General features: G+C 41.6%; 1 protein-coding gene across 4 annotated transcripts in view; it reads right to left on the bottom strand.

Moving 5' to 3' along the window:
* The window catches only part of ABHD3 (abhydrolase domain containing 3, phospholipase), a 55,809-nt gene that overhangs the window by 25,576 nt on the left and 15,693 nt on the right, over nucleotides 1–14,540 (bottom strand). For 2 of the 4 annotated variants that reach the window (XM_063653463.1, XM_054460352.2), the window contains exon 4: nucleotides 9,426–9,471. The exons of 1 other annotated variant lie outside the window; for it this stretch is intronic. In XM_063653463.1, the coding sequence (XP_063509533.1) occupies nucleotides 9,426–9,471 (46 nt within the window). Of the gene's footprint in view, nucleotides 1–7,327; nucleotides 7,469–7,830; nucleotides 9,151–9,425; nucleotides 9,472–14,540 lie in introns of those variants that run through there. One more of the 4 variants, XM_054460355.2, reaches the window with a different exon arrangement.

The following is a 14,540-nucleotide window of genomic DNA, read 5'->3' on the forward strand; positions in this document are numbered from 1 at the left end:
CTTGGCCTCCCAAAGTGCTGGGACTACAGGTGTGAGCCACCACACCTGGTCACAATCTTCTACGTTTAAAATTTTTGTGATTATTGGACTGCACCTATCAATTTTGGGAGAAAATTCTCAAGGATTAAATGTGTTCACACCTACACCTGGCTGAGACCAGCCTTCCTGGGTTGTTATATATATAGATGAAGGTAAGGGGAGCAGGGATAGGTTATTTTTGAAGCACTTAGGAAAGGGCCGACTTGCTTGGAACAATATGTCCAGTAGGGAGGTACTGCATGTGAGAAAGGCACTGCCTGAAGGTAGAAGTTTGAAACTGAATTGTGCCTTGGCCGGCCCTGACCTCTACACCCTTCCTCCCTCTGGCTATCAGGGAGGTCCCTTAACCTTTCTAAATGCCTTCTTCAGAAAATGGCCCACAGTGGGGTGGGGTGGAGGAGCTGGGGGGATGGGGTGGGGAAAGAGCTCTAAGTCCCTCCTACACTACTAGCTTCCATGGAAAAGCTAAGGTGGAAAAGCTAGTACAAAACAAGAACAGATTTCTCTAAACCTGAGTCCTTAACCCCAAAGAATCTGAGGTTGGAGGGACGATCCTCTCTCTGAAAACCCTCCTTCCATCTAGCCCCAGATTTTCAGGCTGACTTGACTGGAAGACAGTACTGAAAGGTCAAGACACCAGGCTGTACAGCCTGAGTTCCTGCCGTGAGACCACTCATCAGCTTTATGACTTGATTGTCACCCCACTTCTCCAGAGGTGTCCTCATCTGTGGAATAAGGTGGGTTTCCTTTTTTTGAGACTCAGTCTCACTCTGTTGCCCAGGCTGGAGTGCAGTGGCATGATCTCGGCTCACTGCAACCTCTGCCTCCTGGGTTCAAGCAATTCTCCTGCCTCAGCCTCCCAAGCAGCTGGGACTACAGGTGCCTGTCACCACGCCCAGCTAATTTGTGTTTTTAGTAGAGACAGGGTTTCACTGTGTTAGCCAGAATGGTCTTGATCTCCTGACCTCGTGATCCACCCACCTTGGCCTCCCAAAGTGCTGGGGTTACAGGTGTGAGTCACCACACCCAGCCTGAGGTGGTTTTGTTTTGTTTTTGAGGATTTGTGGACCTCTGAAGTAGAGCCATTCAAAATGCCAGTTCAGGATAAGCTGCTGGCATCAGAATGTAAATCAGCAAGCTGCTTCTCTCATTAAGGAAATATTGTGATGAGGGAAAAAAAGTCAGCTTATCTAAATAGTGTACAGAACTGAAATTGGTTTATGTGCTTTTAAAGTATATTAACCATTATTTAAAAAAAAAAAACAACTTACGGGCCGTGGACCTGGTAGCTCATGCCTGTAATCCCAGCACTTTGGGAGGCCAAGGTGGGCAGATCACCTCAGCCAAATTTCAGTTAGATAGGAGGCATAAGTTCAAGGGATCTATTGTACAACATGGTGACTATCATTCATGACAATGTATTATATACTTGTAAGTCTTCCCATGGTGGAGGGAGAAAGCTCTGATGTCTCTTCCTCTTCTTCTACAGGCACTAATTCCATCATAGGGACGCTGTCTTCATGATCTCGCCTAAGCCTAACTACCTCCAAAGGCTGTGCCTCCTAATACCATCACCTTGATGGGTTAAGGCTTCAACATGCGAATGTTGGGGCAGGGAACACAAACATTGGGTCTACAACAATATTTTATAGCCATCATGATGTGTAGAAAGTGCTGACCAGGGAGTCAAAACCAGCTCTGAACTCATCCACCAAACTTAGGTAAATCATTTACTCATTTAAATATTCTCAGGTAATGTATATGTTGATTAGCTTGATTTAGCCATTTCACAATGTACACATATTTCAAAACATCATGTTGTACACAATAAAGACATACAATTTTTGTCCATTTTTAAAACTAATTAACTTTTTTTTAAGGCAGAGTCTTGCTCTGTAGCCCAGGCTACACACAGTGGTGTGATCTTGGCTCACTGCAACCTCTGCCTCCCGGGTTCAAGTGATTCTCCTGTCTAAGCCTCCCAAGTAACTGGGATTACAGGCATGTGCCACCACGCCCAGCTAATTTTTGTATTTTTATTACAGACGGGGTTTCACCATGTTGGCCAGGCTGGTCTCGAACTCCTGGCCTCAAGTGATCCACCCGCCTTGGCCTACCAAAGTGCTGGGATTACAGGCATAAGCCACCGCATCCGGCCCTAAGTTGGCTGACATTCTATCTCAGCTCCTTATCTTGTCTGGGACTAGTCAGGTACCCTGAGGAATAGAGTTGGTCCACAGGCCACATTTTGGGCAGTGCTGCTTTAAATTATTTTCCAGCTTCTGCTTGACTTTCTTGGCCCTCCCTCACCTGCTGAGCCAGCCCTAACTTGAACTAGAAAGCACTTAAAGGAGGATTTTCTTTTTAAAAGCTTTATGAGATGTAATTTGCATACCATAATTCATGTACAAGTCAATGGTTTTTAATATATTCAGAGTTGTGCCATCATAATTTAAGAATATTTTTATCACACCAAAAAGAAACCTCCTACTATTAGCAATCATCCTCCACCTCAAGCCTTAGGTGACCAGTAATCTACTTTCTGTGTCTGTAGATTTGCCTATTTTGAATATTTCATATAAATGGACTCATACAATATGTGGCCTGTTGAGATGAGCTTCTTCACTTAGCATAATGCTTTCAAAGTGCCCATACATTCAAGACTTCATTCCTTTATTTTTTGAGACAGAGTCTCGCTCTGGTGCCCAGGCTGGAGTGCAATGGCACAATCTATGGCTCACTGCAAACTCCACCTCCTGGGTTCAGGCCATTCTCCTGCCTCAGCCTCCCGAGTAGCTGGGACTACAGGTGCCCGCCACCATGCCTGGCAAATTTTTTTTTTTTGTATTTTTAGTAGAGATGGGGTTTCACCGTGTTAGCCAGGATGGCCTCGATCTCCTGACCTCGTGACCTGCCCGCCTGGGCCTCCCAAAGTGCTGGAATTACAGGCGTGAGCCACCGCGTCCAGCCGACTTCATTCCTTTTTAATGTGAAACAGTATTCCAGGATATGGAGCTATCGCATTTTGCTTATCCATTCATCTGTTGATAAATATCTGGGTTGTTTCTACCTTTTGTCTATTATGAATAATGCTGCTGTAAATATTTATGTACAGGTGGTTTTTAGTTCTTTCTTTCTTTCTTTCTTTCTTTCTTTCTTTCTTTCTTTATTGAGATGGAGTCTTGCTCTGTCGCCAGGCTGGAGTGCAGTGGCATGATCTCGGCTCACTGCAACCTCCACCTCCCGGGTTCAAGTGATTCGCCTGCCTCAGCCTCCTGAGTAGCTGGGACTACAGGCATGCACCACCGCGCCCGGCTAATTTTTTTGTATTTTAGTAGAGACAGGGTTTCACCATGTTAGCCAGCGTGGTCTCGATCTCCTGACCTTGTGATTCACCCGCCTCAGCCTCCCAAAGTGCTGGGATTACAGGTGTGAGCCACCGTGCCCAACCTATTTTTATTTTTTAGAGACAGGGTCTCTGTTCCCCAAACTGGAGTGCAATGGCACAAACACAGCTCACTGCAGCCTCAAACTCCTGGGGCTCAAGCAATCCTCCTGTAGCCAGCCTCCCAAGTAGCTGGTACAACAGGCACATGCCACCACACTTGGCTATTTTTTGTTTTTGTAGAGACAAGGTCTTACTATATTGCCTAGACTGGTCCTGAACTCCTGGACTCAAGTGATCCTCCTGCCTTGGCCTCCCAAAGTGCTGGGATTACAGGTATGAGCCACTCTGCCTGGCCCATGTATAAGTTTTTGTGAGAACATATATTTTCATTTCAGGAATTTCTGGGTCATATGGTAACTCTATTTTAACTTTTGGAGGAACTGCCAGACTATTTTCCAAAGTGGCTAGGATGCTTTTCTTATTGGATTAGGAACACAGAAGTCTGCATGATCCTATAAATAAAAATAGGGAACCCAAGATCCTATAACTTTATATAGGATCTATAATTTTAATTATAGATCCTGTAACTAAAAATAGTTCTCTGTGTCTACAGATTTGCCTATTTTAAATATTAGTTATAGGATCTATAACTAAATTTGTAGCTTTTAGTTATAGATCCTATAACTAAAAATAACTTTCAAGAAATTTTGGCTAAGTTATTTGTAAATCACCATTCCTAAACTAAGTTTACAAAGTAATCAACAATGTTAGAGAATTTGTGGGTAGCTTGGATGCCTATCCTTGAAAACCAATGTGCAGGGCAGAAGAAAAAGTCCCGTCTATTCCAAGGCTCCTAGAATCCTACAGGAATACCTGAGGTTTGCTCTACTGAGACTAGGACTGTCTGTCTCCCGCAGGAAACAGACCCAAGGAGAAAAGGTGTATAGGATACTCATTTCCTAATAAGAAAGGTCTTTGGCTTTCCCTCAATCCTACAATAACTAATTGGAAATGAGGACAGAATGGCAGTGGAAAATTTCTACTTCCTTATTCTCCTTTGTAGGAGCCATAGTAATCTCTATAAATTCTAAGTATATCTCTAACATTTCCACTCCTAGGAGAACTGCTTACCCTAAATCTCATTTCACCTTTGCTAGTTCTTGTGAGCTAATTTCTGTTAGAGACAGTTCCTTCCTGTTTGATCTCTGCTGATTCATCTTTTGTTCTTTTTTATGCCTACCCTAAAGTCTCGCTTACTCTGGGTCTGAGCTACATTAAATTCTTTCTGGAACAAGGTGAGGTATAAATAAACATCAGAGTTCCCTAATATGAAACAGTAATTGTTCTTAGCTTGAAGACAGAAAGAAGCAGGATTATCAAGGGATCTAAATACCAACGTTAGCTCTAATAATCAATATTAGCATCTCATTTTTTGATCCAACTCAAGAAAGAGTAATAAGGATGTAGAATGACCAAAGGTAATTATAATCATATCCATTTAGAACAAGTACTTTAAAAAAGAAATTCAAGGAAGTAAACTAATTAATTAAATGTATACTTCTTATACCCTAATGATCTAATGAGTTAATACAGTAGCAGTTATGCCTTGGGTTATAAAAAACTTTTTTTAATTTTAATTTTAATTAATTAAATTTTTCTGAGACGGAGTCTCGCTCTGTTGCCCAGGCTGGAGTGCAGTGGCACGATCTGGGCTCACTGCAGCCTTTGCCTCCTGGATTCAAATGATTTTCCTGCCTCAGCCTCCCGAGTAGCTGGGATTACAGGCATGTGCCACCATGCCCAGCTATTCTGTATTTTTAGTAGAGACAGAATTTCGCCATGTTGGCCAGATTGGTCTCAAACTCCTGACCTCACGATCCGCGCACCTCAGCCTCCCAAAGTGCTAGAATTACAGGTGTGAGCCACCGCACCTGGCCTATTTTTAATTTTTATTATTTTTTAATTTAATAGAGATGGAGTTTCGCCATGTTGGCCAGGCTGGTCTTGAACTCCTGGGCTCAAGTGATCTGCCTGCCTCAGCCTCCCACAAAGTGCTGGGATTACAGGCATGAGCCACTGCGCCTGGCCCTAAAAAGCTTTATCTTGCAAGATATTTCAAGTTTATTATTTCTTTTTGTTTGTTTGTTTTTGAGATGGAGTCTTGCTCTGTCGCCCAGGCTGATGCCATCTTGGCTGACTGCAACCTCCACCTCCTGGGTTCAAATGATTCTCCTGCCTCAGCTTCCTAAGTAGCTGGGACTAAAGGTATGTGTCACTACACCTGGCTAATTTTTTTGTATTTTTAGTAGAGACAGGGTTTCACCATATTGGCCAGGCTGATCTCGAACTCCTGGCCTCAAGTGATACGCCCGCCTCAGCCTCCCAAAGTGTTGGGATTACAGGTGTGAGCCACCGTGCCCAGTCTCATGTTTATTATTTCATGTGAACTTGAAACATCCTTATGAGGTGGCAAGTACACATTATCATATTTCAGTTAAGACAAAGAAAAACAGAAAGGTTATCTGACTTGTACTTTATCATTTATAGCTGGTTAGTGGTGACAACAGAACTTGAACTTGGGACTTCTTACTGAGTCCGAGGTACTTTCTGCTACATAAACCCAAGCTGCCTGCCAGACTATAACTCTAACAGCTTAGTGTGTTATTAGCTATTTTGAGACACATATTTGCTGGGGGGTACTAGTTAATCAAAATTTAACTGACACACTGTGTAAGACTCCAGAGACCCAGCTACTCTTATCTTACTTAGAACTCAGTGAATTCTTCTTGGAGGTTTTTCAAAAATACAATTAAAGCTTATGGGCTGAAAATTACTGGGTTGCTGTACTATTTCAAAGCAAATTTCTAATTAACTTTAAATGCTAAGGAGAGAATGTTTTCACAGCATCCTTCTCGTTTTCTCTCCTTCCTATTTGTTGTTTCTTTCTTTTTTAAATGTGTGTGTGTATATATATATATACACACACACATATATATTTGAGACAGGGTTTCAATATGTTGCCCAGGCTGGTCTTCAACTTCTGGGCTCAAGTGATCCTCCCACCTGGGCCTCCCAGGTGTTGGGATTGCAGGTGTGGACCACGACTCCCAGCCTGCTGTTTCTTAAGCTTCTAACCACCAATCTCCCCTTCTACTCTACACATGCCCTAACTAATCTCAACTACTCCTGAGCTTCAACTTCTACCTGCACACTGATCATCTCAGTCTGTCTCTCTCTTGCTTGCCTATTTCTCCTGAAGGCCAGTCCAGTACATCCAAAAACTTACTAAAAATTTCCACCGGGATGATCTAAAAGCACCCTAAACATCTAAAATGGAATCTGTTATCTTTGTTACATCATAATCTCACAAATTGTTCTAAATTTCCTATTTCAGCAAATACCAGCATCTTCCATCAGCCAGCCAAGCTTGAAATATTACCCTTGACTCCCTTGTCTTTACTTCCTACAATACAACTAATACTATTTTCTTCCCCTTGAATACTACTCATTTTTGTTCTCTCTTCTTTATTTCCCTTCCATCTGCTTTCAAACTCCAAACTCCATGTAGGTCTGTAGTAACTGCTTTCTAACTGGCCTCCCAGCCTCTAGCCTCCAGCCTCCTTCCCCTCCATCTCTTTCTTTCCTACACACCACTGCCATGGTTCTCTTTCTAAACATGACCATGATCAAATTATGCCCTTGCTTCAAAATATCAATGATTCAATACCAGGTTCTTAGGATTCTACATGTGATTCTGGCCCTACCCTTCTAGAAAATTCCTGTCACTTCCAGAAAAGTAAGAAAGCATAAAGCATAATGGTCAAAAACATAAGCACATAGATCACCTGGGTCTGAATCCTGGCTGTGTCATTTATTGGGAGGGGTAAGTTCCTAACCTACCAGTGTCTTGTTTTCTTCATCCGTAAAATGCAGGACAGGGGCCAGGTGCAGTGGCTCACACCTGGAATCTCAGCACTTTGGGAGCATCGCTTTAGCCCAGGAGTTTAAGAGCAGCCTAGGCAACAGAGTGAGACCCCATCTCTACAAAACAAACAAACAAATAAATAAATAATCAGCCAGGCATGGTGGCACACACCTCTGGTTCCACCTACTTGGGGAGCTGAGGTGGAAGGATCACTTGAGCCCAGGCGGTCGAGGCTACAGTGGGCCGTGATTGTGCCACTGCACTCCAGCCTAGGCAACAAGGCAAGACCCTGTCTCCAAAAGGAAATGGGGGATAATGGGGGCTATACTTACCTAAATTGTTGGGCTGTTTCTATTTCTGAAGATTAAATAGGAAAAGACATAACTGATACATTCTACGGATTACATAAATATTAGATAAAATTATCATCATCATCCAGCCATAGTAAGTAGCTGCTACTGCACGCACTTTATAATACCTTGGTCTTTGCGCTGAGAGAGCCTCTCTCTCCCCTTTGGAGGTTCAATACCACAGCCTTCAAGATCCAACTCAGAACGCTACCTCCTCTCTAAGTTCTCCCACCTCCCCCAGGCGCTTTGTTCCTCTTTCCCTTTGTGCTCTGTAGCCTTAACAAAGGCTACTGTTAAACACTTAGCACTGTGTATATTTTTATGGACTTGACTCTCTCTCCCACAACTAAAGTTTGAGCTCCTAAAGATTAGGGCTGTGTCTCATTAATATGTATATCTTCACCCTATTGCCTTGCACAGTGCCCGATTTAACAGGCACACACCACAGCTTTGCTGAATGAACAGGTCTTTGTCCCTCACTTCATAAAGAACTAACAAGCTTGGCTTTGCAGCACATTATTTCCTTGAGAGCCTCCGACCATGTCTTCTCCCGCGCTTTGTGTCCTGGAAGAATGCACAGCAGACAGGAGCTGCTGAAAATGATTTGCCTGGGCCAGGGCCACAGTGACACATTCAAATCTTTCCCTTTAGAGTACTATCTGTCTACGAGATTCCTAAAGGGCTGGACTGAATGAGGAAATGTGAACCTTCACATCAAGCTATTTATTACAAGGCACTTGAGTAAGACCAGAACACTCTGTAACTTTTGCTTTCGAAATCGTGTTGATCTTCATTTCCTCCAGTGCCTAAGTCACTGTAAAGCAAAGTATAAGAGGTTTTTTCTTCCCAAGTTCTTATAAAGTGTTGACATTTGTGACCTGATTGTAAATTTTTATTTCCAGCATGACTTATTTATAGTCTTAATGTCATTCTCTATCAATGACCCAAAAAATGTTTCTTTCAATTCTAGTAGAATTGCCTTTGACCTGTTGAGATTGTAAAAAGTTAAAAAGCTGAAGAAAATTTTAGCAAGTGGAATATTTCTCATTCCATCTCATGGATTTAAACATCAGATAGAGTGATTTTCTAAGAGGTGAAAGATCTATCCTAGCAAAAACTCAGAATTAGAGGGGGAAAAAAAAGACCTGATATAAATTTTAAAAGGTTTCAATAACATTTCCACCATGTAAACTTCAGCTGGCAAACAGGCATATAACGTACAAAATTGGTTCATGACAAATGTAAATTTCATAAGTGGAAAAAAAATCACTGTATTAATTTGTTTTGCATTGGTTAATTTTTAAGGAAAATGTGTTTTGCATTAAAAATGAGGCCTTCTCTTCCCACTTCTTCCCAGAGTCAGGAAAAGCTGGGTTGAGAGGGTAGAAAAAAAATGATGTACGTGAATAACTACTGATGCTAAAATGTAGTAAGTACAAAAGTTTAGTTACAAAATAGAATCTTAATTTTTATAAAAATAGAAATATATTATATATATTTTATTTATATATGAAATCTGAATGAACACAGACTAAAGGAATTTCCTTGGTTATATAATTATCGGTCTTGTAAATTTCCTTTTTTTCCATATCTGTATTTTCATATAATAAATTTGTATTGCTTACATAAACAGTTATTTTAAATAAAAAGAATATGCTTTTTGTTATAAAACTAGAAATGATTCTTTAAAAAGTTAAGACTGTTGTCATTTAAATTTACTTACCAAAAGATTCTCCCCCGCCACTCCTCTGTTGTTAAAAACCACACATCTAAAAACCAGGAAAGCAATTTTTGTTATTTTTACATGATTCTTGCTCATAATATAATATTAAAGTCATCTTACTGACACTGATTTAGAGCACTAAAAGATTTAAAAAATCTGTCTTATAGGTGTAATGTTTGACAATTTCATCTAAATGCAATGCCCTAAAATAAAATTCCAGTTCTCTAAATTCCACATGTGGGTTCAAATTAGAAAACTATATACTGAAGTGATGTTAATTTTTCCTGCCAAGAGTAGAATATTTCCAACTTCTTCCTACACACATATGTGGGCCTCCAACAAGTGTTTTTAAAACAATTCTAAATACAAGTCAAATTTAAATGTTTTTGCTTTTTTTTTTTTTTTTTTTGAGATGGAGTCTCACTCTTGTCACCCAGGCTGGAGTGCAATGGTGCGATCTCGGCTCACTGCAATCTCCGCCTCCCAGGGTTCAAGCGATTCTCCTGCCTCAGCCTCCTTAGTAGCTGGGATTACAAGCGCCCACCACCATGCCCTGCTAATTTTTTTTTTGTATTTTTAGTAGACACAGAGTTTCACCATGTTGACCAGGCTGGTCTTGAACTCCTGACCTCAGGTGATCCGCCCACCTCGGCCTCCCAAAGTGTTGGGATTACAGGCGTGAGCCACTGAGTCTGGCCTTGTTTTTGCTTTAAACAAAGAAAAAATATATATCCTCTACCCATTGCATTTGTAACATTCATACGTATCTATTTATATTCTAAGAAACAGCTCTTGTTCCCTTAAGGCTCAGCAAACATGGACACCAGAATTTTACATGAGGTGTAATCACAGGTAGAGCCACAAAGAGCCTGGTGCCTGAGCTGGTGGGATGGGCCCCATTATGCTACTGCTTAGTGTTCAGTTGACCTAGGGAGGAAAGATGACCTTGTGCTTTCTCTGATCCTTTTTGCATCTGCTGGGTAAATGGGCTCAGATCAATGTAAAGGGTTTAGATCAATGTGGGCTCAAGTAAGTACTTGGTGAAAGTTAGCTGTTAGTAATAATGGTAGTTGTAGTGTCGTGCTGGTTTCAAAAGTTATTCAGTATTTAAAATATGTAACTCTCATTTAACTTTCAGGCAGCCACAGGCCCAGATATGTATTTTTACCATCCTTAGACAAAATCTTGATTTGTGTCCACACAGGTTCTCACTGATTTAGTGAGTCTATATTCATAACAATTAAAATTCATTTTGTTTTTGTCTGATTACCTATTCAACCAACCAAGGCCATTTAAGATTCCAAATCTCTTCTTGCAGGGTGCTGCTGGGCACTGTACAGGTTCTAAGCAACAAAGAACCTACTGCTGTATAGAGCATACACAAGTCTGACTCTCTTCTCAGGGAGGTTAGATCTCAAGGCACACCAGCTTCATTTAATGTGGTATGCAGGCTATGTTCTTGCAAAGGAATTTTCTTGCAACTGAAAAGTCATATAGAAAATTTTATTAGGCCCAGTTGAAAGAAGAGAAATGTTTAGAAACCTCAGAAATCCTATTTGAGAAAAAGCTAGAAATATTACATTTTATTGACTCACGTAAGATAAATCTTTTTGTTGTTTGAGACCATGGTCTCACTCTGTCACTCAGGCTGGAGTGCAATGGTGCGATCTCGGCTCACTGCAGCCTCAGCCTCTCATGCTCAGGCAATTCTCCTGCCTCAGCCTGCTGAGTAGCTGGGACCACAGGTGCACACCAACATGGCTCAGCTAATTTTTTTTTTTTTTTTTTGAGACAGAGTCTCGCTCTATCACCCAGGCTGGAGTGAAGTGACATGATCTCGGCTCATTGCAACCTCCATCTCCCAGATTCAAGTGATTCTCCTGCCTCAGCCTCCTAAGTAGCTGGGACTACAGGCACATGCCACCACGGCCGGCCAATTTTTGTACTTTTAGTAGAGATGGGGTTTCCCCATGTTAGCCAGATTGTTCTAAAACTCCTAATCTCAAGTGGTCTGTCTGCCTCGGCCTTTCAAAGTGTTGGGATTACAGGCGTGAGCCACCGTGCCCAGCCAGCCTGGCTAATTTTTATAAGTTATTTGTAAAAACAGGATCTCACCATGTTGCCCAGGTTGGTCTCTAACTCCTGGGCTCAAGCGATCCTCCTGCCTTGGCCTCCCAAATGCTAGGATTACAGGCATGAGCCACCGTGCCTGGCCAGAGAAATCTTAAATAAACTATAAATACATTCAGAAAAGTCAGAGTAGCCTCAGTGACTCCTTTATCTTTTCTTGCTAAAAACAATGGCAAGATGTCTTGATATAAATAAAATTTCAGTTGGCCATTTGTATTTACTTGCATAAGCACTTAAGTCACACAGGAACCAGTGCTAAAGTTAATTATGACCTTGAAACTTGAAGCTCCCAGTCATTCAGAAAAGAACCACTTTAGAGTACAAACATTAAATAAGGATTAAAATGGCTTCTGGAGCAAGATGTCATCATGTGACTGCCAGTGAGAGAAGGCAAGAACACTAGTGAGGGCAAAGAAAAAGATGATCTGCAAACTCATGAAAAAGCAGCCTGTACATCTGGGATTTTCTTCTAAACTGCAGAGTGGGATATTTGCAGTTTCCTTCAGGCAACTTTGGAAAGTGGATCATAGTTCTGGTAGCTCTTGCTAGAGGACGAATTGTACTGACCACTCCGTAAGGCTTTGATCCTAACAATGTTCAATCAGTAGCAGTCATCATTGCATACTTCAAGCCTTGGACGTGGGGCAGAGAGGTAAGAATGAATGAGGAAGCAAAGCAGCTACAGAGGATGGCAGAAAGAAGGGTGCCATCCTGCCCTTTCTCCCACTCCAGCTGGGGATGAGCAACCAGCTCTTTTCATTTAACCCCTTTGCTACCCTGACAGTAATCAGGGAACACTGAGCTAAAAGGGCTAGCTGTGAAACTACTATTCCTAAGGCATTGAAAAATCTGTTAACCTCTTCTTTTTTTCTTTTTTTCTTTTTTTTTTTTTTTAGAGATAAGGTCTCACTGTTGCCCAGGCTGGAGTGCAGTGACACAATCACGGCTCACTGCAGCCTCAACCTCCTGGGCTCATGTGATTCTCAGCCTCCCGAGTAGCTGGGACTACAGGGGCATGCCACCACGCCTGGCTAATTTTTAAATTTTTTGTAGAGACAGGGTCTCCCTATGTTGCCCAGGCTGGTCTTGAACTCGTGAGCTCAAAACAGTCCTCTCATCTTGGCCTCCTAAAGTTTTGGGATTACAGGTATGAGCCACTGTGCCCAGCCTGTTTTTATTTTTATTTTTTGAGACAGAGTCTTGCTCTGTTGCCCCTGCTGGAGTGCAGTGGCGCAATCTCGGCTCACTGCAAGCTCCGCCTCCCAGGTTCAAGCCATTCTCCTGCCTCAGCCTCCCGAGTAGCCGGGACTACAGGTGCCCGCTACCACGTCCAGCTAATTTTTTGTATTTTTTTTAGTAGAGACAGGGTTTCACCGTGTTAGCCAGGATGGTCTCGATCTCCTGACCTCGTGATCCACCTGCCTTGGCCTCCTAAAGTGCTGGGATTACAGGCGTGAGCCACCACGCCCAGCCGCCTTTGTTAAGCTTCTGTAACAGCTCTCTCCAATTAATTTTTACAGTTACCTCAAACAATTCTAAAGGGCGTGTATATGAGGAAAATTGTTCTGCGAAGCATATTTTTCTTACATATTTGAACTATATAATTTTTTTCCTCAAAACAAGGAAAATATAAAGAGAAGAAATATCAAATAAAGAACAAATCTGGTAAGAAGAACTTTCTGTGACAAGATAACCCAGTAACCAGGGAAGCAGGTGGGTGTCCTTTAATGAAGGTTAAATAAAAGGAAGAGACTACCTATAGCACAGAGTTTCTCAATCTTTAGTACTATGGACATTTCAGCCCAAATAATTGTAGCAGTGCTGTCCTGTGCATTATAGGATACTCAGCAGCATTTCTGGCCTCTACCAACTAGATGCTAGTAGCACATGCCCCAGGCATAACCACCAAAAACGCCTCCAGACATTGCCAAATGTTCCCTGGGGGAAAAACTGCCCCTAGGATGAGAACCACTGTCACAGTGACATGGACCAGAGAGCCTCGAATCTGCTCAGGCTTGAACCCTGGAAGTCAAGGTTACAGTGCTGTGATCACACCATTGTACTCCAGCCTGGGTGATGGAGAGCCTGTCTCAAAAAACAAAAACAACAAAAAAAGTAGCAGGCTCTGAGCTTGGGCACCTAAGAAAAGCAGCGAAACTTCCATGGGTTTTGAGTACCTGTCTAGGCCTAGTTTCCAAATCTGTAATTTTATCAGGCAATCTGAAATATTTCAGTTCTAAGATTCCCCAAATCTTTTGAGTCTAACAATAGAAATGATAATCAGCAAAGGGTACAATGAGAGGAACATTCAGGGATCAGCTAGTCATATGATTGATTTCAGGTAATAATAATAACAACAGATACTGTTTACTAGTGTTTACTAGGTGCCAGATCATGTTCTAAGCACTTTACATGAATATTAATATTGGAATAACTCATTTATTCATTCAATAATATTTACTGAACTAAAGACTGAGTTAGAGCCTGTAGTAGTAGAGACACAAAATATCAACATAAGGTTCCTGGCCTCAAGGAGGGTACAGTCTAGTTAGATTGAAAAGATATGCACCATATTTTCAGTTGAGTGACTACAACAAAAGTAATAAAACAAGACAGTACAGGGTAAATGTCCAAGGAGTGGTACAGACAATAAAACCCTATGAGGTCAGGATGGGCAAAATTGATTAAGAAAGGCTTCATAAAAGGTAGATTGATCTTATGTTAGGACTTGAAAAACAGTAAAGATTCCAGCAAAAGGCAAGTGTGAGACACACTGTAAAGGGAGTAATCCAAGCGAAGATATAATGTGAGAATGTGTTAAATGTTCTAAGGGATGAAAAATCAATTATCAGTTGAAAAGTGGTTACACGGACAGTAACAATAGAAAATAAGAATGGAAAAACAGGTTAGGACAAAAATAAACATAAGGCTCTGAATTCCAGGTAAAGAAAAGATAAGGAAGTTCTGCCTCTGGTAATGTCCAGG

This window comes from Pongo pygmaeus, chromosome 17 (genome assembly GCF_028885625.2).
Source record: "Pongo pygmaeus isolate AG05252 chromosome 17, NHGRI_mPonPyg2-v2.0_pri, whole genome shotgun sequence".
NCBI lineage: Eukaryota > Metazoa > Chordata > Mammalia > Primates > Hominidae > Pongo > Pongo pygmaeus.